Genomic DNA, 25,360 nt, shown 5'->3' with positions numbered 1-25,360 from the left:
TAGCCCTTGGTTGTATTTGTATAGTAGTACTTGTTAGTATTTTTATTTTTTTAAATTTTTTAATGTTTATTTTTATTTTTTGAGACAGAGAGAGAGCAGAGGAGGGGCAGAAAGAAAGAGGAGGACAGAGGAACCAAAGCAGGCTCCTTGCTGACAGCAGACAGCCGGATATGGGCCTAGAACTCACGAACCATGAGATCATTACCTGAGTAAAAGTCAGATGTTTAACTGACTTGAGCCACCTAGGAGCCCCTATTGTTAGTATTTTTAAACACTGAATAGCTTTAGAAAGGAGCTCTGGCTGCAGACTGGGTAATGTTTCTCCATGAATTCAGCTATAACTGAAGGATTGTTAAGCACTTATATGTGAAGCTCACACATTAAAGTAATTTCAACAACATCAGCTGAATTACAAGAAATGTCAAGCTCCTTCTTCCTGTGATTGCCAAAAGTTTTAACAAAAAGTGAGAGCTCTATTTCCAGGCTCAAACTCCAATTCCAGCAGCATTTTTAGGACTGTAGTGCACATGCACAAGAAATTTCCACATTTCAAAGCCCATTTCAAACTGTAACTGAGGAGCTTCCATCTACCCTATAACTGGAAGCAATTAATCTACAATATAATGACATGTTAAAAGGCAATTATCAAGAGAAGAATATAAAAGAATTCTATAAATGCCTCCCAAACAATGAGTATGTTCAATTAAATCATATGCTCATAAACAGGTATCAATCAATATTTGGGAATGTCTACCTCTGTGAAAAAACACTTTTAAATGAAATACACAAAACTGTATTACAAATTAGCATTAATAGGTGAATATCTGAAATCAATTCTGGTGATAGGGAACACAAACTTTGAACCTCAATTAAGTAAAATGTTAGTTCTACTCCCCCCCCCCAACAATTCACTCTTCTCATTAATAGACCTGTATTACAAAAAAATGTACTGAATCATTATTGTTTGAGTTTTGTAAAAAAAAAATCTTGTGGAGCAATCCCTACCAAAATAACACCAGCATTCTTCAAAGAGCTAGAACAGACAGTCCTAAATTTGTATGGAACCAGAAAAGACCCCAAATAGCCAAAGCAATCTTGAAAAAGAAAACCAAAACTGGAGGCATCACAATCCCAAACTTCAAGCCGTATTACAAAACTGTCATCATCAAGACAGTATGGTACTGGCACAAAAATAGACACTCACATCAATGGAACAGAATAGAGAACCCAGAAATGGACCCTCAAATGTACGGCCAACTAATCTTTGACAAAGCAGGAAAGAAGATCTAATGGAATAAAGACAGTCTCCTCAGCAAGTGGTGTTGGGAACACTGGACAGCGACATGCAGAAAAATGAATCTGGACCACTTTCTCACACCATACACAAAAATAAATTCAAAATGGAGGAAAGACCTAAATGTAAGACAGGAAGCCATCAAAATCCTAGAGGAGAAAGCAAGCAAAAATCTCTTTGACCTTGGCCACAGCAACTTTTTTCTCAACACATCTCAGGAGGCAAGGGAAACAAAAGCAAAAATGAACTACTGGGACCTCATCAAAATAAAAAGGTGCACAGCGAAGGAAACAATCATCAAAACTAAAAGGCAGCCGACAGGAATGGGAGAAGATATTTGCAAACGACATATCAGATAAAGGGTTAATATCCAAAATTTATAAAGAACTTGTCAAACTCAACACCCAAAAAACAAATAATCCAGTGAAGAAATGGGCAAAAGACATGAATAGACACTTCGCCAAAGAAGACACCCAAATGGCCAAACGACACATGAAAAAATGCTCAACATCACCCATCATCAGGGAAATACACATCAAAACCACAATGAGATACCACCTCACACCTATCAGAAGAGATGTTGGCGAGGATGCGGAGAAAGAGGATCTCTTTTGTACTGCTGGTGGGAATGCAAACTGGTGCAGCCACTTTGGAAACCAGTATAGAGGTTCCTCAAAAAAACTAAAAATGGAACTACCCCATGACCCAGCAGCTGCACCACTAGGTATTTATCCAAGAGATACAGGTGTGCTGTTTCGAAGGGGCACATGCACCCCAATGTTTATAGTAGCACTATCAACAATAGCCAAAGTATGGAAAGAGCCCAAATGTCCATTGACAGATGAATGGTAAAGATGTGGTATATATACATAATGGAGTATTACTTGGCAATCAAAAAGAATGACATCTTGCCATGTGCAACTACGCAGATGGAACTGGAGGGTATTATGCTAAGCAAAATTAGTCAGAGAAAGACAAATATCATATGACAGATATCATATGACAAATATCATATGACAAAACAGATGAACATAAGGGAAAGGAAGCAAAAATAATATAAAAACGGGGGGGGGACAAAACATAAGAGAATCTTAAATATTGAGAACAAAGAGAGGGTTGCTGGAGGGGTTATGGGAGGGGGGAATGGGCTAAATGGGTAAGGGGCATTAAGGAGTCTACTCCTGAAATGCTATATGCTAACTAACTTGGATGTAAATTTAAAAATAAATTGTAAAAAAAAAAAATTTGTGGAAATTTGTCTTCCCTTATTGTGTAAGTACCTACACAGTACCCTTCTGACTCACAAAGCATAAAATATCTACTATCTGGCCCTTCAAAAAAATCTACTTACTTAAGATAAAGGAGTCCTTGCCTCTACCCAAAAACCACATACAGTGTTTAAGTACTGTTATTCAGAAGAGCAAAAAAACTATTAACCCAAACATCTATCAACAAAAGTATGGATAAATAAAAGAAATTACTGCACCTCATAACAATAAGGTTGAATCTCAGACATGATACTGCATGATTCCATTTGTATCTAGTTTGATGGCAAAACTAATGTATTTTGATAGAGATCAGAAGAGTGTCTATCTCTGGAGAGGAAACACTAGTCAGCCTGCTACAGTGCCAGAAATGTTCTGCACTTTTGTCTGGATAATGATTGTGCGTAAATACACATATAAAACTTAACAGAATATTACATTTAAGGTTTATGCACTTTATATAAATTATATACATTTTTAAAAAGAAAAAGACACATGTTAATGCCACACAGATCATCTCCCAAGTCCTTGAGACTTTACATTTTTCAGGCTGTACATATGGTTGAAGAGGACATAAGAAAAAGTAGGTAAACTTGAAAATCAATAGGAATTATCCAATTTGAAGAACACAGACAGAAATGATTGAGAAAAAATAGAGCTCCAGTGATCTGAGGGAAACATTAAAAAATCTGACTTGTGTAACTGGATTCTACAGAAGAGAAATGACCAAAGTGTTCTTTTTTTTTTTTTTTAACGTTTATTTCTGAGAGACAGAGAGAGAAACAGAGAGAGAGAGAGAGCATGAGCAGGGAAGGGGCAGAGAGAGAGAGGAAGACACAGAATCCGAAGCAGGCTCCAGGCTCTGAGTTTTCAGTACAGAGCCCGATGTGGGGCTTGAACTCACGAGCCACAAGATCACAACGAGCCAATGTCAGACACTTAATTGACTGAGCCACCCAGGCGCCCCCCAAAATTTTCTACATCTGGTTAAAGACATACATTTACAGATCCAGGAAGCTCAGTGATATCAAGGCAGGACAAGTATGGGAGAAACACACCCTTTGAGACATCACAGTGAAAACTGCTGAAAATAAAGAAAAAGAGAAGTACCTTGAAAGCAGTTAGAAATTGCAGATTACATACAAGGAACAAAAAATACATATAATCACTGACTTCTCATCTGAAACACTACAGAACACAAGATGATGGAATTATGTCTTTAAAGTACTGAAACTCATGGGGCGCCTGGGTGGCTCAGTCAGTTGAGCGTCCGACTTCGGGGTGGGTCATGATCTCACGGTTCATGGGTTCGAGCCCCACATTGGGCTCTGTGCTGACAGCTCAGAGCCTGGACCCTGCTTCGGATTTTGTGTTTCCCTCTCCCTCTGCCCCTCCTCTGCTCACGCTGTCTCTCAAAAATAAATGTTAAAAAAATTTAAAAAATAATAAAGTACTGAAACTCTCAACTCAGAACTTTATATCCAAAAAAATAATATCCTTCAAAAATGGAGGCTAAATAGACATTTCCAGACAAATAAAAACTATATATAAAATTACCTCAGCAAATCCTCACTAAAATATACTAAAGGAAAGTTGCTCAAGCTGAAGGGATATTATCATCAGGTGGAAAATCCAATATTTGGGAAGGAAATGAAAAACCCAAGGAATGCAGTAAGTGCAAAAATATAAAAGTCTATTTCCCTGCAATTTATTTAAAATACACAGAACGGGGGCGCCTGGGTGGCTCAGTCGGTTGAGCGTCCGACTTCAGCTCAGGTCACGATCTCACGGACCGTGAGTTTGAGCCCCACGTCAGGCTCTGGGCTGATGGCTCAGAGCTTGGAGCCTGCTTCCAGTTCTGTGTCTCCCTCTCTCTCTGCCCCTCCCCCATTCATGCTCTGTCTCTCTCTGTCTCAAAAATAAATAAACGTTAAAAAAAAAATTAAAAAAAAAAAAAAAAAGGAAAAAAAAATAAAATACACAGAACTGTTGGAGCACCTGGGTGGCTCAGTTGGATGAACATCCAACTTCAGCTCAGGTCATGATCTCACAGTTTGTGGGTTCGAGCTTCACGTCAGGCTTTGCACTGACAGGATGGAGCCTGCTTTGAATTCTGTCTCCCTCTCTCTCTCTCTCTCTCTCAAAAATAAACATTAAAATTTTTTTTCTTTTTTTTTTAATACACAGAACTGTTGGGGTGCCTGGGTGGTTAAGCATCCAACTTAGAAGTTGTTTAAGCATCTGACTTCAGCTCAGGTCATGATCTCATGGTTGGTTCATGAGTTCGAGCCCCACATCAGGTTCTCTGCTGTCAGCGCAGAACCTGCTTCGTATCCTCTGACCCCCAAAATCCCCCCACCCCTCCCAAGCTCATGCTCACACATATGCGCCCTCTCTCTAAAAAAAAATAAACATTAAAAAAAATACAATACACAGGGGCGCCTGGGTGGCTCAGTCGGTTAAGGGTCCGACTTCAGCTCAGGTCATGATCTCACGGTCCGTGAGTTCAAGCCCTGCGTTGGGCTCTGTGCTGACAGCTCAGAGCCTGGAGCCTGTTTCAGATTCTGTGTCTCCCTCTCTCTCTGCCCCTCCCCTGTTCATGCTCTGTCTCTCTCTGTCTCAAAAATAAATAAACATTAAAAAAAAAAAATTAAAAAAAAATACAATACACAAAACTGTTTAATGTGGGGTTTACAAATATATCTTTCGCATAAAGGGAGGGGGATAAATGGACCCATACTGATAAAAGGTCATTACATTTTACACGAAGCAGTATAAAAAAGTCAGTAGACTACAAAAATTAAAAAATGTGTACTACAATCCCTGTGCAACCAGATATAGATGCAGAACACAAAAGTATGCCCATAAAGCCAACAGATAATTAAAATGGAATTCTAAAAAAAAAAAGCAAATTAAGATAGAAGACAGGAAAGGAGAAAAACAAACATAAATAGAATCAGTACAAAATGGTAGATATATATCCAACCACATCAATTAAATATAAGTGACTTACTCCAATTTAAATGCAAAAATTGTTCAAATGGATATAGCAGTTTTAAAAAATTTAAAAAGCATGACCCAATCATAAGCTGGATGCGTTTTAAATATAAAGACATACAAGTTAAAAAAAATTGAAAAATATATAATGCAGACAAAAACTTATAAAAAAGGTGGAGCTTAGACATCAAGAACATTTCATAAGGCTAAAATGCCAACTTACTATGAAGGTCTAACAATCATAAAACCAACAATATGTGCCTTAGAACAGAATTATAAAATAAATGAAAAAATAATCAATAGAATTAAGGGAGAAATATACAATTCCACAATCACAGGTTGAGGCTTTATCACTCTTTCTCAGCAGTAGAACCAGGCCAAAATTTGTAAAAATCAGTAAAGACTTAGATGATGAATAACCATTTCAATCCCCTGACCAAAAGGACACTAACTGACCTTATAGAACATTATGTCCAACAAACAAAATACACATTCTTCCCAGGTGCAAATGATATGCTTGCCAAGTGAGGCCATATTGCTAGGTTAAAAAAACAAAACTTAATACATTCCAAGACTGTAATCTTATAGAATATGTTTTCTGATCACAGAAATTAGAAATCATTATCAGATACTTACAAATACTTCAAATATTTGGAAATTAAATCACAATTTTTAAAGAACTCATAGGTCAAAGAAAAAAATCACAAAGAAAATGAGAAAACATTTCTAACTAAATGGTAATGAAAACATCATAACTAGTGAGATGCAATTAAAACAGTGTTTTGCAAGAAATGAATAGCTTTAAAAAGCCTATTTCAGGACAGTGGTTCTCAAACCAATTGGTGTTTCCCCCCCCAGGAGACATTTGGCAATGTCTGGAAACATTTTTAGATGTTTTTACTGGGAGGTATGGGCCTGGAACTGGTATCTAGTGGGTACTTTTGTAGGATGCTGCTAAACATCCTACAATGCACAAGACACCCCCCCCCCCCAAAACAAAGAATTACCTGTTCTAAAGTGTCAAGAGTGCAGAGGTTGAGAAAACCCTGTTAGGAAACCCAATCTATATTAAAAAAAGAACTGAAATCAACAGAAAACAAGAAATAGAGAAAATTATCAAAACCAAAAGTGAGATCTTTGAAAAGAGTAACAGATTTAACAAACGTCATCCAAGACATCAATTTTAAAAAGAGAACCAACATGAGGAATGCAACAGGGGAGTATTACTACAGAGCCTATAGACATTAAAAGAATATCAACTTTATGTGGCCAAATAACTTAGAAGAAATGGACAAATTCCTTGAAAATACAGTATTACCATACATTGTTGGTGAAATTGTAAAACAGTACAACTATTCCGGGAAAAAGACTAGCAGTTGCTTACTAAATTAAACATAACCTATCTTATGATCCAATGACTACACTCATAGGTACTTATCCAATATAAATAAAAGCATATGCCCAATACAAGACTTATACAAAAATGTTTATAGCACCTTTATTCACAATAGCCTAAAGTACAAACAGTCCAAATTTCCATCAATACAAGAATGGTAAAACAAACTGGAATATTCATACAATGGAATAGTATGGAGCCATGAAAAGATACAAACTAATGATACATGGGTGAATCTCAAAAACATTACGGTGTATGAAAAAGGCCTTGCACACAGGTAAATACATACTATGTAGTTCTTATATGAAGTTTTAGAAGAAGCAAAACTAATCTTGGTTTTAAAAAACTGTAAGTGTGGTTACCCCTATGGGGATAGTAAAGGAGCAGGGATTAACTAAAAGGGGGCATGAGGGAACTTTATGGGATGATGTTAATGTTCCATATCATGATAAGAGTTTGGGCTAGGGGTGCCTCCGGGGCTCAGTCGGTCAAGCATTGGACTCTTGATTTTGGCTCAGGTCATGATCTTACAGTTGTGTGCATCAAGCCCCACGCTGGGATCTGCGCTGGGCATGGAGTGTGCTCAAGGTTTTCTCTCTCCCTCTGCCCCTTCCCCGCTTATGTGTGTGTTCCCTCTTTCTTTTTTTACCTCTCAAAAAAAAAAAAAAAAACAAAAACCCTAAAAAAGAATTTGGGTTATACATGAACAAGCATCTATTAAAACTCATCAAACAGTAGTTAAAATATGTATATTAATTACCCTCTCACACAAAAAAACTATACTAACCATGAATTAATGATACTCATGGTAAAGTGTTTAGGGGTAAAGTATATGATGAATGCAACTCACTTTGAAATACATTAAAAAAGGATGGATGGATAGATGTATTCATACACACATACACACAGACAAAAAAGCAATATATAGCAAATCCAGTTCGATTAGATAAGAATTGATTCAATCTCTAAAGCTAACAATCTGACAAAAGAGAGATGTTTACTTCTGTGCATAAATATTATGTGCCTCAGTCTGTTTTTTTTTATACATCATGTCCAGCATTCAATCAAAAAAGATGGGGGGTAGGGAAGATAGTTCCATTGTCAACAGATAAATAAATTAGTAGAAGCATACTTAGAAATGGCCCAAATGCTAAAGCTATCAGACAAGTACTTTAAAATAATTATAATATGTTCAAAGATATAATAGAAAAGGTGGACAACATGCATTAAAAATGGGGAATTTCAGCATGTAAACAAAAACCGTATGAAACTGCTGAACATTACTGAACAGACTGTAGGCACAGTAGGAAAAGAGAAAAAAATGAAAAGAAATATTTCAAGAGAGAATAGTATTTTTCAATAATGAAAGATAAACTATTCATCCAAGAAACTCAGAGAACCCTATGCCAGATAAATACAAAGAAATACATAAAAGATATGTAACAGTCAGAAAAAGAAAAAAATCCCAAAAGCAGCCCTCTTACTAAAGGATAGGGTGATTTGCTATTTGAAATGTTTTAATTACTATCATATATTTCAAGCACTGCCAGTTTGCAAATAATTAAAGTGAGGTGATAAGTGATAAAGCCATAAACACTGTATTTTTGATGATTCAGAAATCCCACAAGAAAAAGAAAAAAGTCCCACAGGAATCATATCACACATGTAAATAAGAACAATTAGTTTTGGAATGCCACAAACTATTGAAAATGCAAAACAGATCAATGCTTACTGACCCTTCTATTTTGGAAAAAGTACAACTCTCATTAGTAAAATATATACAAATTACCAATTTAATTTGAATTTTTTAAAAACTCCAACATGCTATATTTGTAGCCATCAGCTCAAATTAGAAAGACTAGGTTAGAATGAGACTTCATTTGGAAACCCAGAATGTCTGCTTTCATAAGTAAATAAACCCATCAAATGAGCTTGTAAGCTAATTACCCTTAGGGATTATTTTTGCTAGATTAAATTTGTATAACTACTAGTAAAATTGTATAACAAAATGTGGATTAATAAGAGTTCTAAATAATAGACTTCCACCAAATAAGGTAAACGAGGTCACGGTATACATAGTTGTGTGCCTTCCAAATAAATTCAAATGTTTTCAGGATAGAGCTAAGTTTAAAATAATTAGGGAGTAAAGTTTGTTTCTGGGCAGAATTTAAGCTTAATGTAAAAATCCTAGAACTAATTTTAAAAATCTTCTTTAGATAAAATTTTTGAGAATAGTTAATATGAAATCTAGCAATAAGTAAAATATCTTTCTGGGGTTCTCAGTGCATATTCTCTGTATCAAGAACACTGGAGGGACTGACTAAAAATATAGGGGGGAAAGTGCAAAAATTGAGCCCACCTCTAAGCTACTAAATTGGGGGTGGAGGGTGGGAGATTACCACATAATCTAATTTTTTTAAGTTTATTTATTTGGTGGGGGAGGAGCAGAGAGAGAGAGGGAAGGGCAGAGAGACAGAATCCAAAACAGGCTCCAGCAAGGCAAGCGTTGAGCACGAGAAGGTGGGGCCCAAACTCAAGGACTGTGAGATCATGACCTGAGCCAAAATCAGAAGTCAGGAGCTTAGGGGCACCTGGGTGGCTCAGTCGGTTAAGCGTCCAACTTCGGCTCAGGTAATGACCTCCCAGTTTGTGAGTTCGAGCCCCGTGTCGGACTCTGTGCTGACAGCTCAGAGCCTGGAGCCTGCTTCAGATTCTGTGTCTCCCTCTCTCTCTCTGCCCCTCCCCTGCTCATGCTCTGTCTCTCTCTGTCGCAAAAATAAATAAACATTAAAAAAGAAAAAAAAATTAAAAAAAAAAAGAAGTCAGGAGCTTAACCGACAGAGCTACCCAGATGCCCCTCTAATTCTTTTTAAAACCAGGTATCTAATTATTTTTAATGTTTATTTATTTATTATGAGAGAATGAGATTCACTTTAAACATTTTTAAAAAGTATTTTTTGAAAAAAATATTTTTTTGAGAGAGCATGCATGTGTATACACATACATGAGTGGGGGGGAAGGGTAGAGAGAGAGGAAGAGAGAGAATCCCAAGCAGGCTCCTTACTGTCAGCACAGAGCCCCATGCGATGCTGGATCCCACTAACAGTGAGATCATGAACTGAACCAAAATCAAGAGTTGGACACCCAATTGACTGAGCCACCCAAGTGCCCCAGGTAATATTTAAGAATTCTACAAATCTAAGAACCACTAATGTAGATTAAAGTATCCTCATTATCTCCAAGATTTAAAATCTTCTGCATCCACCCCACTTTGGGTGAGCATGAGCCCTGTTTTAAAGCGGGTGAGCCCCATTTCTCTCTCCCTCTGCCCCTTGTGGGCTTCTCTCTCTCTCCCCTTCTCTCTGCCCCTTGCTCACTTATGCCCTCTTTCTCTCTCAAAACAAACAAACAAACAAACAAACAAACAAACAAACTTCTGCATCCAGTTAAAATCAGTAAATTTGGCACTCAGAGTTCCATTTTGGCCAAGTAAGAGAAGTCAAAATAAGGAATATTAAGAGAACAATTCAACTCAGATAAAAAAAAAAAAATAAGTAATACATAAATAATAAACATTTGAGATTTTCCATGGTAAAAAATATATATATGAAGGGGGGAAGGATATATAAGCATGGCACTATTTTATTTTTTAATTTACATCCAAGTTAGTTAGCATAGCACAGACAATTTTTAGGGCACTGAAAATACTCTAGATGTTATTGTAAAGATGAATACATGTCAATATGCATTTGTCCAAACCCAAAGAATGTGCAATGCTAAGAGTAAACCTAAGGTAAACTATGGACTTTGGGTGGCTATGATGTGTCAACATGGGTTCATTGTTGATAACAAACGTACCATTCTGGTGAGTAATACTTATAATGGGGGAAGTCATGCATGTGGGGGGAAGGAGGTACAGTAAAACCTTGGTTTGTGAGCATATTTCATTCCAGAAACATGTTTGTAATCCAAAGCACTAGTATATCAAAGCAAATTTCAAGAACCACTGGCTCAATTGTGATCATGTGACATTCATATTGCCAGACATCCCTCGTTTATCAAGTTAAAATTTATTAGAAATGTATGCTCATCTTGCAGAACACTCACAGAACAAGTTACTCACAATTCAAGGTTTTACTGGATTTAGTGTATATGGGAAATCTATACCTTCCCTTCCTTCAATTTTGTTGTGAAACAAAAATTGCTCTAAAAAATAAATTCTTTAAAAAATGTTTTAAGGGATTATTTAATAATATGGATATACTCATTCTGTATCATTCAATGAAAATGAAAACAATACATTTATAATATAATCAAAATTTTATTTAGAAAAATTTTAAAAAGGAATATGGACTCTGGGTGATGATGATGTGTTAATGTCCACCAGCCATAACAAAACATACTACTCTGGCACTAGATGTATGGGGAGGAGGAGATGGGGAAAAGAGGGGGGGGTTGGAGGGCAGACAAAGTTGTTGGGAACTCTGTATTTTTTTTTTTTTATGTTTATTTATTTTTGAAGGAGAAAGAGAGTGTGTGTGCTCACAAAAGCAGGGGAGGGGCGGGGGGGGGGGGGGGGGACAGAGGATGCAAAGCAGGCTCTGCAGTGCCAGCAGCAAGCCTGATGTGGGGCTTGAACACATGAACTGTGAGATCATGACCTGAAGAGCAGTGGAATGTTCAACCAACTGGGCCACCCAACTCTGTACTTTCTATTTAATTTTGCTATGAACTAAAATTGCTCTTAAAAAAGTCTATTTAAAAAAAGCATTAAGTGATTAATAAAAAGTATAGAAAAATATAAAGAATTGAGACAGCAATAGTATGTTATAATTTTAAAAATTTGATATCACCTAAAAGAAATGAATATAATAAACAAAATTATTTAACATTACTCCCAAGAGATCTAAAATCAATTTCATTTTATTACTGCCTGATGATTTCTACCACTTTTTTCAAAGCAATTTAGGTACATGCTTCAAGAAGAAAACCAATTTCTAAACTTCTGCCAAAAACAAACTAGTCTTCTTATACATGCTCACTCATCCTTTAAACATTTTTATTCAATGATTTTCTTTCTGTACAATGAAAAATTTACCTCTACTTATTTTATAATGTCTAGATGAAGGATATTTAATTCAGACATTTGAAATTATAGGACAATTACACATTGCCACTGAACTTACTTTTCAAGTATTAAACTTAATAATTTGGCATCAATTTATTATTAACATTTGAGGACATGAGCTAAGTGAAATAAACCAGTCACAAAAAGACAAATACTGTGTGACTGTACTTATATGAGGGATCTAAAGTAGTCAAACTCTTACAAACAGAAAACAGAATGATGGTTGCCAGGGGCTGAGGGGGAAAGGAGTTAAGTGGGTACAGAGTTCCAGTTCTGCAAGATGGAAAAAGTTACAGAAATCTGTTGTACTAACAATGTGCACATGGAAGGGGCAGAGGGAGGCACACAAAAAATGCACAGGGGCACCCCTTGATTTTGGCTCAGGTCATAATCTCACAGTTTGTAGGTTCGAGCCCCAGGTCTGGCTCTGCACTGACAGTGCGGAACTTGCTAGGGGTGCTCTCTCCCTCCCCCTCTCTCTGCCCCTCGCTTGCTTTCTCTCTCTCAAAATAAATATATATATATTTTAAATGCACATAGTTAATGATGCTGTACTGTGGACTTAAAAATGATTAAGATGATAAATTTTATGTTATGTGTTTTTCAGTACAATAAGGAAAAATCAAGCAAAGATTACATTTATCAGTGGAAATAAAGAGTTAAGTTATATATGTATGTATAAAAATTGAATACAAACAGGGGCACCTGGGTGGCTCAGTCAGTTGAACAGGAGATTCTTGATTTCGGCTCCTCACAATCCCAGGGTCACGGGATCGACACTTGCATCAGGCTCTAAAGATTCTCTTTCCCTCTCCCTCTCCCTCTGCCCCCTCCCCTGCTTGTGTTCTCTCTCTCCTAAAATAAAAACTGAATACAAACAGAAACCAAGTGTATATATATAAAACTGATAACATAATCATACAAAAGAATTCAAATTCAAGTAACTAATAAATATGGTACTCTGTACAACCCTAGGGGGACAAAAAAACTGTAAAAAAATCTTGCAAGGGATACTGGTATAGCACTGAATTTTTTCTTGAGCTTAGATTAGGGTAGTACAAAGAAAACAAATTTATCAAAGTTAAGGGAAAACAGGGTTTATACTGTAGGAAAAGGATGATACAAATAGGAAATGGAGGGGTGCCTGGGTGGCTCAGTTGGTTAAGCATCTGACTTCATCTCAGGTCATGATCTCATACTCTGAGTTCAAGCCCCACGTTGGGCTCTGTGCTGACACCTCAGAGCCTGAAACCTGCTTCAGATTCTGTGTCTCCCTCTCTCTGTGCCCCTCCCCTGCTCGTGCTCTCTCTCTCAAAAATAAACAAACATTAAAAAAAATTTTTTAAAAAGCAACAAATAGGAAATGGAGAAGTTTAAGAAAAACTGCAGTGCTGGGTTTTTTTTTCTTTTTTTTAAGTAAGCCCTGCACCCAAGGTGGGGCTTGAACTCACAATCCCAAGATCAAAAGTTGCATACTCTAAGGGTGCCTGGATGGCTCAGTTGGTTAAGCACCCAATTTTAGCTCAGGGTCATATCTCATGGTTCATCAGTTTGAGCCCCCCATCAGGCTCCACACTGGCAGTGCAGAGCCTACTTGGGACTCTCTCTCCCCCGCCTCCCCTGCTCATTCTCTCTCTCTCTCTCTGCTTCTCCCCTACTTACACGTGTGCTCTCTCAAAATGAATAAACTTAAAAAAAAAAAAAAAGTTGCATGCTCTATAACTGTTCCAGCCAAGTGCCCCTGCAGTGTTGGATTTTAATTAAACAGAATGAATACATGGTTTAAAGTATTTATGTGCATTTCTTAGGTCTACACACTGAAAGGACCTGGATAAATTAAATCCTACTACCAATGTGAACATGATGCCAATGCCTAGACCTTGGTTTATAAACACCACTCTCTACTGAAAATGGAAATAGGCCTCTCTGGAAAAAATGAGCTATCCAAATCTGGGGCAAGAAAGCACAAGGTGAACAACTTGTACCAGGAAAAAAAAAAAAAAGGAGTGCTGAAAGACTCAGAGAGACATGTCAAAAAGATACTAGATGTTTCAAAAGGACACCAAAGCCAGCATGCTCATTTTGGGATAATTTGTCTCTCAAAGAGAATAAAGATAGTAATATATTATAATGCATTGAATGAAGAATCCATGACTATTTTTTTTTTAAATATTTAATGTTTATTTATTTATTTTGAGAGAGAAACAGCGAGAGAGAGAGAGAGACAGAGAGAGAGACAGACACACTGTGGGGGAGGGAGAGAGAGAATCTCAAGCAGGCTCCACACTGTCAGTACAGAACCTGATGCAGGGCTCAATCTCATGAACCATGAGATCATAACCTGAGCTGAAATCAAGAGTTGGACACCTGACGGACTGAGCCAGCCAGGAGCCCTCATGAGTAATTAAAGTGGAGTGGGGGCAGGCTCTTCTCTACGGATGTAGAAGGAATGATAGAATCTACACATGTAGAAGGAGTGATAGAATCAAAAAAGGTGACATTTTATAACAACCAAAGTAGATGCTAAATCAGGTAAGTAATTGCTGGAAAACAAATCAAACTGCCACCTTAAACATTCCTTATTAATTGCAAAGTGGGGAAAGGTACATTTACAATGTAAAGAGTTGACCAACTGTAACCAAGTGATCAAATTTAGCATAAACCAACTGGATAAAATGACATTTTACACCTCCTGATGATGCAACTAACTATACATTACCACTTGCGTGGTAAAGTACTTGCTAAAAAAAGTTCAACCTGAATCTAAGCATGAGGCAATGAGACAAAAATAGACTATGGAACTCCTATAAGGCAAATGCTTCAAAAATGTCACATCGTAAATAACTCTCCCCTCCAAAAACAGTGACAGAACTTTCTAGATTAAAGTAGACTAAAGAAACATTACAAATGCAAATGATCCTATACTGAAACTTGGATGGAGGAAAAAACCCAACTGTTAAATAAAAGTCATTTTTAGGGCAACTGGGAGAATTTTATTATGGACAGTATAACAGATAACTGTACCAATTTGAGTGTGATAATGATCATTATTCTAAGAAGAATGCTGAAGCATTCACAGGCAGAATGTCATGATTTCTGCAGGTAGCTCTCAAACAAAAAGTGTAGGTTTGTCTCCCTCTGTGTGCGTGTATATGGAGAAACATAAAAGCAAACAAAAGTAACAAAATGTTAACAATTGGTAAATCTAAGTGAAGGGATATGGGTGTTGAAGGTACAATTTTTTCCAACTCTCCAGAAGTCTGAAATGTCTCAAAATAAAAAGTTGAGGTAAATCTTTTTCTTTTTAAAAAGAGAAAGAGAGAGCCAAGTTGGGGAGAGCAGTAGAGGGAGAAAGAGAATCTTAAGCAGGCTCCAGGCTCAGTGCAGAGTCCAACCTGGGGCTCAATTCCATGACCCTGGGATCATGACCTGAGCCAAAATCAAAAGTGGGACAATCAACCAACGAAGCAACCCAGGCACCCCCCAAAAAAGTTGAGATAATTCTTTTTAGATAATTCCTAAAAAGGGGGTAAGCACTGGAAAAATCATCATCATAATTAGGCAGAAATACTCTCTAATAAAAATTCAAATAATAAAAGAAACAGGATTTTAAGATCAAATCATGAGACTCTCCCATAATTTTTCTCTAGCACATACATTTTTTTTTTTTAATTTTTAAAAATGTTTTATTTATTTTTGAGAGAGAACGTGAGCATGGGAGGGGCAGAGAGAGGGGGAAACAGAGAATCTAAAGCAGGCTTGGCACCGTCAGTGTAAAGCCCAATGTGGGGCTCAAACTCAAGAACCGTGAGATCATGACCTGAGCTGAAGTCAGATGCTCAACCAACTGAGCCACCCAGGTGCTCCCCATTTATTTAAAAAAATAAATAAATAAATAAATAAATAAAAATTAAAAAAAAAAAATTCTTACAAATTTTTCCTACAGTATTTAAAATAAACTTTACAAATTTAGCAAGTTGGCTGCAGATATATACTACTGTTTTTGAAATTAAGTGTTTTTCAGATTTATGAATACAGCTACAAAGTTTGTAGTTAGCATACTCTAATTTGTCATAAGAGCTCCTGTGGTAGATTAAAGATGGCTACAAATTCCTTTCTTCTTCCATTGAGAAGCAATCATTTTTTCTCCTATTGAATGTAGATTGGGCCACAACTACTTTAACCATTAAAGTAAGGTAGACATGACATTGCCAGTTCTGAACCAAGCCTTTAAAAAGTACCGGCAACTTCCTCCACAGTGTCTTAGAGCCTTGAAACCATGCAGAGAAGCCCAAAGATTACATCATAGATAGGAAAAAAGAGCACAGCTGAGTTCAGCCTTACAGCTGTTCCTTCCAAGGCACCAACTGTTTGAGAAGTCAGTGTGGATCTTCTAGACCAGTCTAGACACCAGCTGAATACTACTGAATGAGCACAGTAAGCCATGTAGAGAAGAATAATCAAGCTAAGCCAATACTTACCCAAATTCCTGATTCACAAAATTGTTAACAAGAAAATTTGCTCACAGATGTCAAAAGGTAGAAGCAACCCAAGTGTCCACAAATGAATAAACAAAAGTGGTTTCACACATACACACACACACAAGACACACACACGTACACAGTGGAATATTATCCAGCCTTAAAAAGTAAATTCTGATACATACAATGTGGATGAACTTTGAAGACATTATCCTAAGTGAAACAAGCTAGTCACAAAAGGACAATATTGTATGATTCTTATACTAGGCTCTTAAGAGTAGTCAAATTCAGAGACACAAAGTAGAAAGGTGGTTGCCTAAGCTGGGGGAAGGGGGAATTAAGGAGTTACTGTTTAATAGATACAAAATTTCAGTTAGGGTACATGAAAAAGTTTTGAAGATGGACGGTAGTGATGGTTATACAACAATGTGAATGTGCTTGTTACCACAAAACTGTACTTTTAAAAATGACTGAAATGATAAAATTTATGTTATATTTATTTTGTCCCCCGCCCCCTACTTGCTCTTTTAAACACTAGGTTTGGGGTGTTTGTTACACAGCAGCAAATGACCAGAACAGTTCCTCTATGCAAATGGAAGTCTAAAATAAGAACTGTGCTACAGTTAGTATTACTTCACAAATACACATTGGCTATATTTTAGGGGTTCATTTTAAGAAATCTTGCCTATTTTTTTAAATATTTATTTACTTATTTTAAGAGAGAGCAAGTGCACAAGCAGGGAAGGAGCAGAGGGAGAGAAGGAGAGAGAAAATCACAAGCAGGCTCTTTGCTATCAGCGCAGAGCCTGATATGGAGCTCGATCTCACAAATGGTGAGATCATGACCTGAGCCGAAATCAAAGGAGTCAGACACTTAACTGACTGAGCCACCAGGCACCCTGCCTATTTAATTTTTTAATTTCTTAGCAGAATCTTTTGCATTAAAACAAATATTAAAATATGATATATGGACAGAACTGAGACTAGAAGTTACATACTGAATTATATGTAAAATTAGCATCCTATGGGGCATTTAGGAATAAACAAAATTCTTTCATGGAAGTGAAAATAATTATAACCAAAGTATGTATTTCTTGGGTCCACCTGGAGGAAAAGAAAGGAAAAGATTTCACAGCCTTCCTGCCTCTAATCTATTCTTCCCCTCTCCCAACCTACATTTGATGAGAAAAGAGTGATGCTCTACCTTAATCAAGCACTCTATATCCTAATTCCTAACTATATCAAACAAGGCATACTACAGAAACCAAAAGTGAGAGCGTGGGGCAGAGGGGAATTGTGGACACATAGAGGAAAGTGACAGAAAAATACAAAAATACAGAAATAACAGCTGGTGGGAGAAAAATGGGGGACATATTCACAACAATAAAACCCTATTACTTAATCTTTCCTAATTCTTAGCACCAAAGTAATAAAAATTTTGATTTCTGTGAAAAAAAGAATATGGCAGATTTGGGTATGGAGTTAATAGCCAGAGAACTGTCTGGGGGTACTGAGCTCTTAAGACCAGGTAATAAGAAATGGACATAAGAAACGATCTTTGGGGCAGCTGGCTGGCTCAGTCAGAGAAGCGTATGACTCTTCGATCTTGGCACTGTGAGTAGAGATTACTTAAATAAATACATACATACTTAAAAAGAAAAAAGAAAAAAGAAAAAAAAAGAAACAATCTTTAACCTGCCCGCCCCTCTCTCTAAAAACCAAGCCTTATCAAGGACTTCCCATTTCCAAAAAAGCAAGTAATGAACAAAATGTGAATAGCATGTAGTTCTGTGGTAATACATGATATGAGACAGACTGCATATAACAAATTGTGGGCAGAAGCACTTAATGGAACTTTGTACAACACTGTTTATAGGTGTATTTGAATATGTTATAAAAGTTATCAGACACGACTGCTACATTAGTTTCAGAATCCTTAACTATATAGAAGGCAGGCCATTTGTGAACTATTGATCTTGATGCTTAATGTAACCTTAGTAGTAAGCTACCTGCTATCCTTTCTAACAGATAACTAACTTTTGTACAGCATATAATTGTACCATATGTAAGCAACAAAACTGTTTATTTATTATTATTATTTTTTTAAGTAGGCTTCACACCCAATATGGGGCTTGAACTCACAACCCTGAGATCAAGAGTTGCATACTCTGAGGTGTCAGGTGGCTCAGTTGGTTAGGTATCTGACTTTGGCTCAGGTCATGATCTCACAGTTGGTGAGTTCAAGCCCTGCCTTGGGCTCTGTACTGACAGCTCAGAGCCTGGAGCCTGCTTTGGATTCTGTGTCTCCCTCTCTCTCTGCCTCTTCCCACCCCCTGCCCACAATTCTGCCTCTCTCTGAAAAATAAATAAAACATTAACAAAAAAAAAAAAAAAAAGAGTTGCATGCTCTACCAACTCAGCCAGCCAGGCAACCCTAAATAACAAAACTGTTAATGATCACTTTCAGCTTTCTGTAACTAGGGTTAGTCACAACATCTCAGACTCCATTTCTTCATCTGGAAAATCGGGACAAAACCAAACAACCTCTAAGCTACCTTTTGGTTCTAAAATTCTACATCTCTACATTATCATCTCTGGTATATAATCTCAGATAAAAAGTTGGTTGCCATTCACAATATTTTCAAACTATCTTATTTCAAAAACAAAATTATTTCTCTATTCTATTACTATCTTTTCTAATCCAACATTCATTCACTGAACAAGTATCTGTTGGGCACCTATGTTCCAGGCATTAAATTTGGGAGTTGGCAGGGTATAAAAGTAAACAGACATGGTCCTTGTATTCACAAAGATTACATATAAGTTGGGGAGACAAACCCAATACACATATGCATAAATGTATACCATAACTGTAATAAGTGATACGAAGGAATTAAAAAAATATGTAATGGGAAATCTAAGAGACCTCCTCTAAGAAGAACAAATGAGTGACAGAAGAACAAATGAATGACACATGAAGTTGAGACGGGTACACATATGGATCACATAATGTGGAATCAGTTTAGGCAGAAATGAACATGGCATGTACAAGGAAGTGACAGAAGGCCAGCGTGACTGGACATAACAATATGTGAATTCCTTAGAAGCTGAAATTAAAACTTTTTTTTTTTTTTTGAGAGAGAGAGAGAGAGAGAGAGCGCGCGCACATGTGCCAGCAAATGGGAGAGGGTGAGAGGGAGAGAGAGAGAATCTTAAACAGGCTCCACGCCCAGCGCATAGCTTGAAGCCCAAAGCAGGGCTCAATCTGACAGTGAGATTACAACCTGAGCCAAAATCAGAGTTGGATGCTTAAATGACTGAGCCACCCACGCGCCCCTGAAATTAAAGTTTCTAATGTATCTAAGTGTTTTAGCAATTCCAAAGACCTACTCTAAGAACTACTTGCAAGAAAGTTTCAAAGCATCATAATACCTTCTAATGTTAAAAAAGAATGCTGTCCTACATCTTGCAAAACAGCAAATTAACTTAGACTCCTTTCTCTTTTCACTTTACCATTTTCAAATGCATAATAAATATCACAACTTCTTAGATCTACTCAGTTTAGATTCCTTTGAAGGAAATCAGCTGTAAGAATGAAAATAAATATGATGCTATTGTTCTGGCTCTGCCATTTAGTTGCTCTATGACTGATCTTGGTGCATGTTACTTGGCCACTTTGGGCCGAATTTTCTCTTCTGTGAAATATGGGGAGTTCCAAAATTTCTTTTAACATCTTTGTAAGTCCACAATTATGGTTCTCTTGTAAAAATGCTTGTTCCATTCTTAAATACTGAAGAGAATGGACCAAACATCTCTGAATTCCACTGACCAAGATTTTACCTGCCTTTAAGCCCTATTTGTATTTATACAGCATTTGAACATTGTTGCTATAATTAAAAAAACTACTGAATTTATAATACTGGTGCATAATGGTCTAATAAACACAAAAATTATCAAAAATAGTTAAACACTGTTAAAAATCTCCACTTCCTATGAGACAGTACTACTTTAACCAACCAGGGATTCCTAGAAAGTACAAAGTCAAAACAGATTTAGAAAAACAGGGGAAAAACAAAATCATAAGACTGCTGAGAAAATTTAAAAAAAATTTTTAAGATTTTAATGTTTAATTTTTTTTGAGAGAGACAGAGTGTGAACAGGGCAGAGGCAGAGAGAAAGGGAGACACAGAATCCGAAGCAGGCTCCAGACTCTGAGCTGTAGCCTGACTTGGGGCTTGAACTCAAGAACCTGCAAGATCGTGACCTGAACCAAGAGTGGGCATTTAACTGACTGAGCCACCCAGGCACCTAAGAAAAGCAAAATTTTAGCAGGATATTCAAAATGGTTCATATGTATGTTAATTTTAACTTCCAAAAGAACTCATAAGAAATAGATATCCTAACCCAGGAGCACCTCAGTGGCTCAGTTGGTTGAGCATCGGACTTAGGCTCAGGTCATGATCTCACTGGTTGCTGGGTTTGAGCCCCATGCTGGGCTTTGTGCTGACAGCATGGAGCCCAAATTCTGTCTCCCTGCCTCTCTGCCCCTTCCCTGATCATGCTCACTCTCTCTCAAAAATACACTTTAAAAAGAAAAAAAAAAAAAGATATTCTAACTTAATGCTCATTGTAAACTTGGTCATATGCCCATTTATATAACAGTATTTCTGATAATCTAACTTCAAGCACAAAAGTACATATAGTTGTAACTCCTTTTTTTTTTTTAATGTCTATTTATTTTTGAGAGAGAGAGAGAGAGAGAGAGAGAGAGGGAGGGAGGGAGGGAGGGAGGGAGGGAGGGAGGGAGGGAGACCGGGAGCGGGGGGAGGGACAGAGAGGCAGAGAGAGAGAGAGAGAGAGAGACAGACAGACAGACAGACAGACAGACACAGAATCCGAAACAGGCTCCAGGCTCTGAGCAGTCAGCACAGAGCCCAACTTGGGGCTCGAACCCACAGACTGCAAGATCATGACGCAAGCCGAAGCCAGACGTTTGTGGTAACTCTTTTTTAACCAGATTATCCATCACCAGAAATCAAGATTTCAATATTCTTAATATGAAAATAAAAATTAAAAGATCTATTACTTAACAGCTTTGTATTTCATAATTTTTCAGCATCTCCAAACATTCAATATAACCTTAAGGAGCATCAATCAAGCACCTCACTTCACATATACCTAGTATCAAGTTTATTTTAATGGAAGCTATTGTGTCCTCTTCCTTCCCAAGAGGCAACAAATTGCAGAATCTAATTAGATTTTAAAAACTAAGCTACAGGAATACTTTAAATATTTATTAAACACTCACAACATTGTAAACACTTACTAGGCACTACACTAAGCTCTAAGAACAAAGGGGCAAGATGATTCCCTAAAAATACACTTTATCAAGTTGCCCAAGATAGAAATACTATCAACATTGTTTCTTCCCTCACTTCCCACCAAGTCTAATTGATTTCTAACTAGGAAACATTTCTTAGATCCTTCCCTACCTCTCTTCTCACTACCACAGCCCCACTTCAAGATTTCAACATCTTTCACCTATGTTCCTATTAACAGTTTCCTAGCAGGACTCCCTGCCTCAAATCTTTCCCTTTCCTTGCTCCAATGTAGCCCCAGTTGTGACAACCAAATGTCTCCAAGGTGGGAGTGGGGGTGGGGTGTCAAAGATGCCCTGGTTGAGAACCACTGCATCAAGTTGATCCCTTGACAAAAACAGCACTTATCTTGTAAGGCTGTGGGCAAAATCTATGTCTATGCAACAGAAAGCAAAAAAACTGACCAACCTAAGCTGAAACTTACAACTTTAATCTTAGGATCACTATGCTTTAAATAAGCTAACTTTATTAAAAAGAATTAAAATACTCTCTCTTGAAAACCCCTTTGAACATGTGGACCTAAATCATCACCTTACTTCAATTCTGAATTTTGAAGTCAGTACATTTTGTCAAAGTTTAACCATACTAAGTACATATTTAAGTTTCTGGATATTAGAAAATTGTGACAATTTAATAAAATGCCCTTGTGATTAAATCAGTCTCCTTAGAAGCTGATGAAAACAGGAACTTTCGTAGGCAAACTATTGCCTACATTTAAGGTTGTAATCTACTATGAACAGTATTCTCATAAATATTTCTAGAAAAAAGTTATAAAAACACTTAAATTCTTATGTTTGAAAAAACAGGCACACTCCTTTTAATTTCCCATAATGATTATGTCTCTACAGAACTTACTATTCAAAGATATAGCCAAGATAGAACAATACTTCTCGGAGAGAGTAAAAAAGGAGACTATAAGATACCTAAGAAAACCTGGTAGGTGACACTGTAAAGGCCAGGCCTAGCAGTGCAGTAACAGGAGAGAGCACCTCCCACCACAGAGGTCTAAGTGTGAACACTGTGTCCAGATGCTTACCTTCAGTCGCTTGATCATTTCATCCGTGGTGATCTTGTCGGTGATCTCCTTTACCCCCGGCGGGTAAGCGATCTTCCCATCTGCACTCACGACGCCACAGAGGGCAGTGGCAGGCTTGGGCTGCGCGGTGAAGTCCATCCTGGGGGACAACTTTTCTTTCACAGTCCTCTACCGGCCTCTATCGGTCAGAAAACAAAAGTTCAGCGAGAAAGGGGAGACTTTGTAACCTCTTTTTTCATTTCAAAAATCTCTAATCTGCAAAGGGCGCTTTCTCCAGGGAGGCCGGAGACTCGGCTGCGGCCCCGCCGCTCGATCCTCCCGGGCCTGGACCCTGGTGGCCGCCCCGCCGCCCCCACTCACGCGGGCCCCGCCAGCCCCGGACCCACGGGGCTCTCCAGCACCAGCCGCCGCGGCCGCGGGAAGCGCCAGGCAGCGCCAGGAGTTTCCCATTCCACCTTTCACAATGAAATCCACCCCCAAGCACCGAGGTCCGAAGTTTGGGATCCTCCCGAGCCTGGCGAGGCCCCCAAGGCTCCGGCTCGGTCGGAGAGAAACCCCGAGTCCCCGCCCGGTCGGTCCCCTCCGGGAAAGGAGACGCGAGGCCTATAGGGCTCGGCTTAGGCCGCAAAACTAGGGACCCAACCGGACCCACACGCTACGGCGGCTCCGGGAGACGAACGCCTTTGCCGGGCCGAGCTTCGGGACCCCGGGCGTCCCCGCCACGCTCCCGCCCCTCCCCTGTCCCGCGGGAGGGGAAAACAAGCCGCCCTCCACCCCAAACCCCACGCCAGGAAGCGGCTGACGCGGCTCTGCACTTCACATTTTGTTCCTTCAACTTCGGCTGAGGGACCCTGGCGGCTTCTCTCGGCTCCGACTGCTCGGCGCCGTCCGGCGCTGCCCAGGCCTTACTGGTACCTCCGGGCAGCCCCGCCGGGCCTAGGTCTCGCGCCCCCCCCCCCCCTCCGGTCTCCCCTTCCGTCCTCTCCCTCCACCAACCGAGGGCGGGAGCCGAGCCGCCGCCGCCGCCTTTACCTCCTCCTCCTCATGCGGGCGGAAGGTGCATCGAGCGCCCGGGCCTCTGTCAGGTGGTTGCGCCGCCGCCCCTCGTCGGGCTGCACACAAAGCGGCTCCGCGGGTCCCGCCGCCGCCGCCGCCCGCCCCGGAGCGGCGCTGGGGCTGGCGGTGCCGAGGAGGAGCAGCCGCCGCGGGGGGAGACGCGGGGCGACTGTGCGCTGGGCGGGGAGACACTGCCGCTCTCCGTCTGGCCGAGGAAGAGCAGCCTCAGAGAAGGCTCCTCCGGGAGCGTGTGCGCCTGTGTCCGCCCCGGACCCCCGCGGCCCGCCCGTCGGCACCTAGCGCCGGCCGGGTCCGCCGACCGGGACCCGGACGCCCCTTGCAGCGGCGCGCGCCCGGCCGTACGTGCCCCCGGGAGCCGGCGCTTCGCGCACACACCAGCCGGTCACGCGAGCGGTGCGAGAGCACGCGAGAGCAGGGAGCGCGCCTCGCTCCCTCCCCTTCCTCCGCCGGCCGTGCCTCCGCCTCCCTCGGGCCCCGGGCGGCCGCGCGCGGGGCGGACAGCGCCGCCACCCGGTTGGCGCCAAGACTTGCCGCGCCGAGCGCCTCTGGGAGGATTGAAACCAAAGGGCAAGCAGAGGAGGAGCCCCTGTGGCGGGAAGCGAACCCGGTCCCGGCGGTCCTGTAAGGGCACGAGGGACGAAAGGAGCTTTACGTTGTGCCGTGGAGATGAGCTCATGACTTTTGGGGATCATGAGAGACTTGACGGAACTGGTTGAAAGACTGTTAATTACTCGGTGAAAATGAACGGATTTCCTCCCCAGGGACAGAAGATCTGCAAACTGAGGAAAAGTTTTACAATATGGCACAACATGAGCTACTCAGTCTTGTTTCTTCGGACAGTCACTGGAGTTTGCCCTCCCCTCTTTGGATTTCTAAAATTAATATTTTGAAAGTTGCAAAAAATGAAATAGCATTGAGTCGAGTAGTTCTCAACGAAAGGTCTGAAACGTAGGTTTCCGGACTCCACTCTCAAACCTAGAGAATAAGGATCTCTGAGAATGGCACCCAGAAGTGAGCATGTTTACAAATTAGCTACATGGTTTTTGTGAATATGGGGAAAAAATAATATGTTTAAGAAATATTCTAAGTATACCCAGCATAACTTTTTCTTTCATCCAAAGGAAAACCCAATGCTGCAGGTTTGAGAAGTTTAATGTATTAAAAAAAAAAAAAATGAAGCAAATGAACCTCAGATGCACACATATCAGAAGAGGAAGTTGAAAAAAGAATGCAATAATATGAAATAGCATTCAGCTCTTGAAACTGACCACTACCAAAGTTTAAAATTATATTCGATTATTATTTCTG

General features: G+C 39.4%; 1 protein-coding gene across 2 annotated transcripts in view; it reads right to left on the bottom strand.

Annotated features, from left to right (window-relative positions):
• The window catches only part of PDS5A (PDS5 cohesin associated factor A), a 137,280-nt gene extending 112,915 nt beyond the window's left edge, over window positions 1-24,365 (bottom strand). The window contains exons 1-2 of one of the 2 annotated variants that reach the window (XM_019413823.2): window positions 24,008-24,365; window positions 22,976-23,153 (exon numbers count right to left, since the gene is read on the bottom strand). In XM_019413823.2, coding sequence (XP_019269368.1) covers window positions 22,976-23,113 — 138 coding nt within the window. In that variant the 5' untranslated portion in view covers window positions 23,114-23,153; window positions 24,008-24,365. The other variant, XM_053901618.1, reaches the window with a different exon arrangement.
• Between the last annotated feature and the right edge of the window lie 995 nt (window positions 24,366-25,360).

This window comes from Panthera pardus, unplaced genomic scaffold (genome assembly GCF_024362965.1).
Source record: "Panthera pardus isolate Hobbes unplaced genomic scaffold, ASM2436296v1 HiC_scaffold_13, whole genome shotgun sequence".
Lineage (NCBI taxonomy): Eukaryota > Metazoa > Chordata > Mammalia > Carnivora > Felidae > Panthera > Panthera pardus.
The sequence above is the reverse complement of the archived record's forward strand: the minus strand, read 5'-3'. Positions and strand labels throughout refer to the sequence as shown.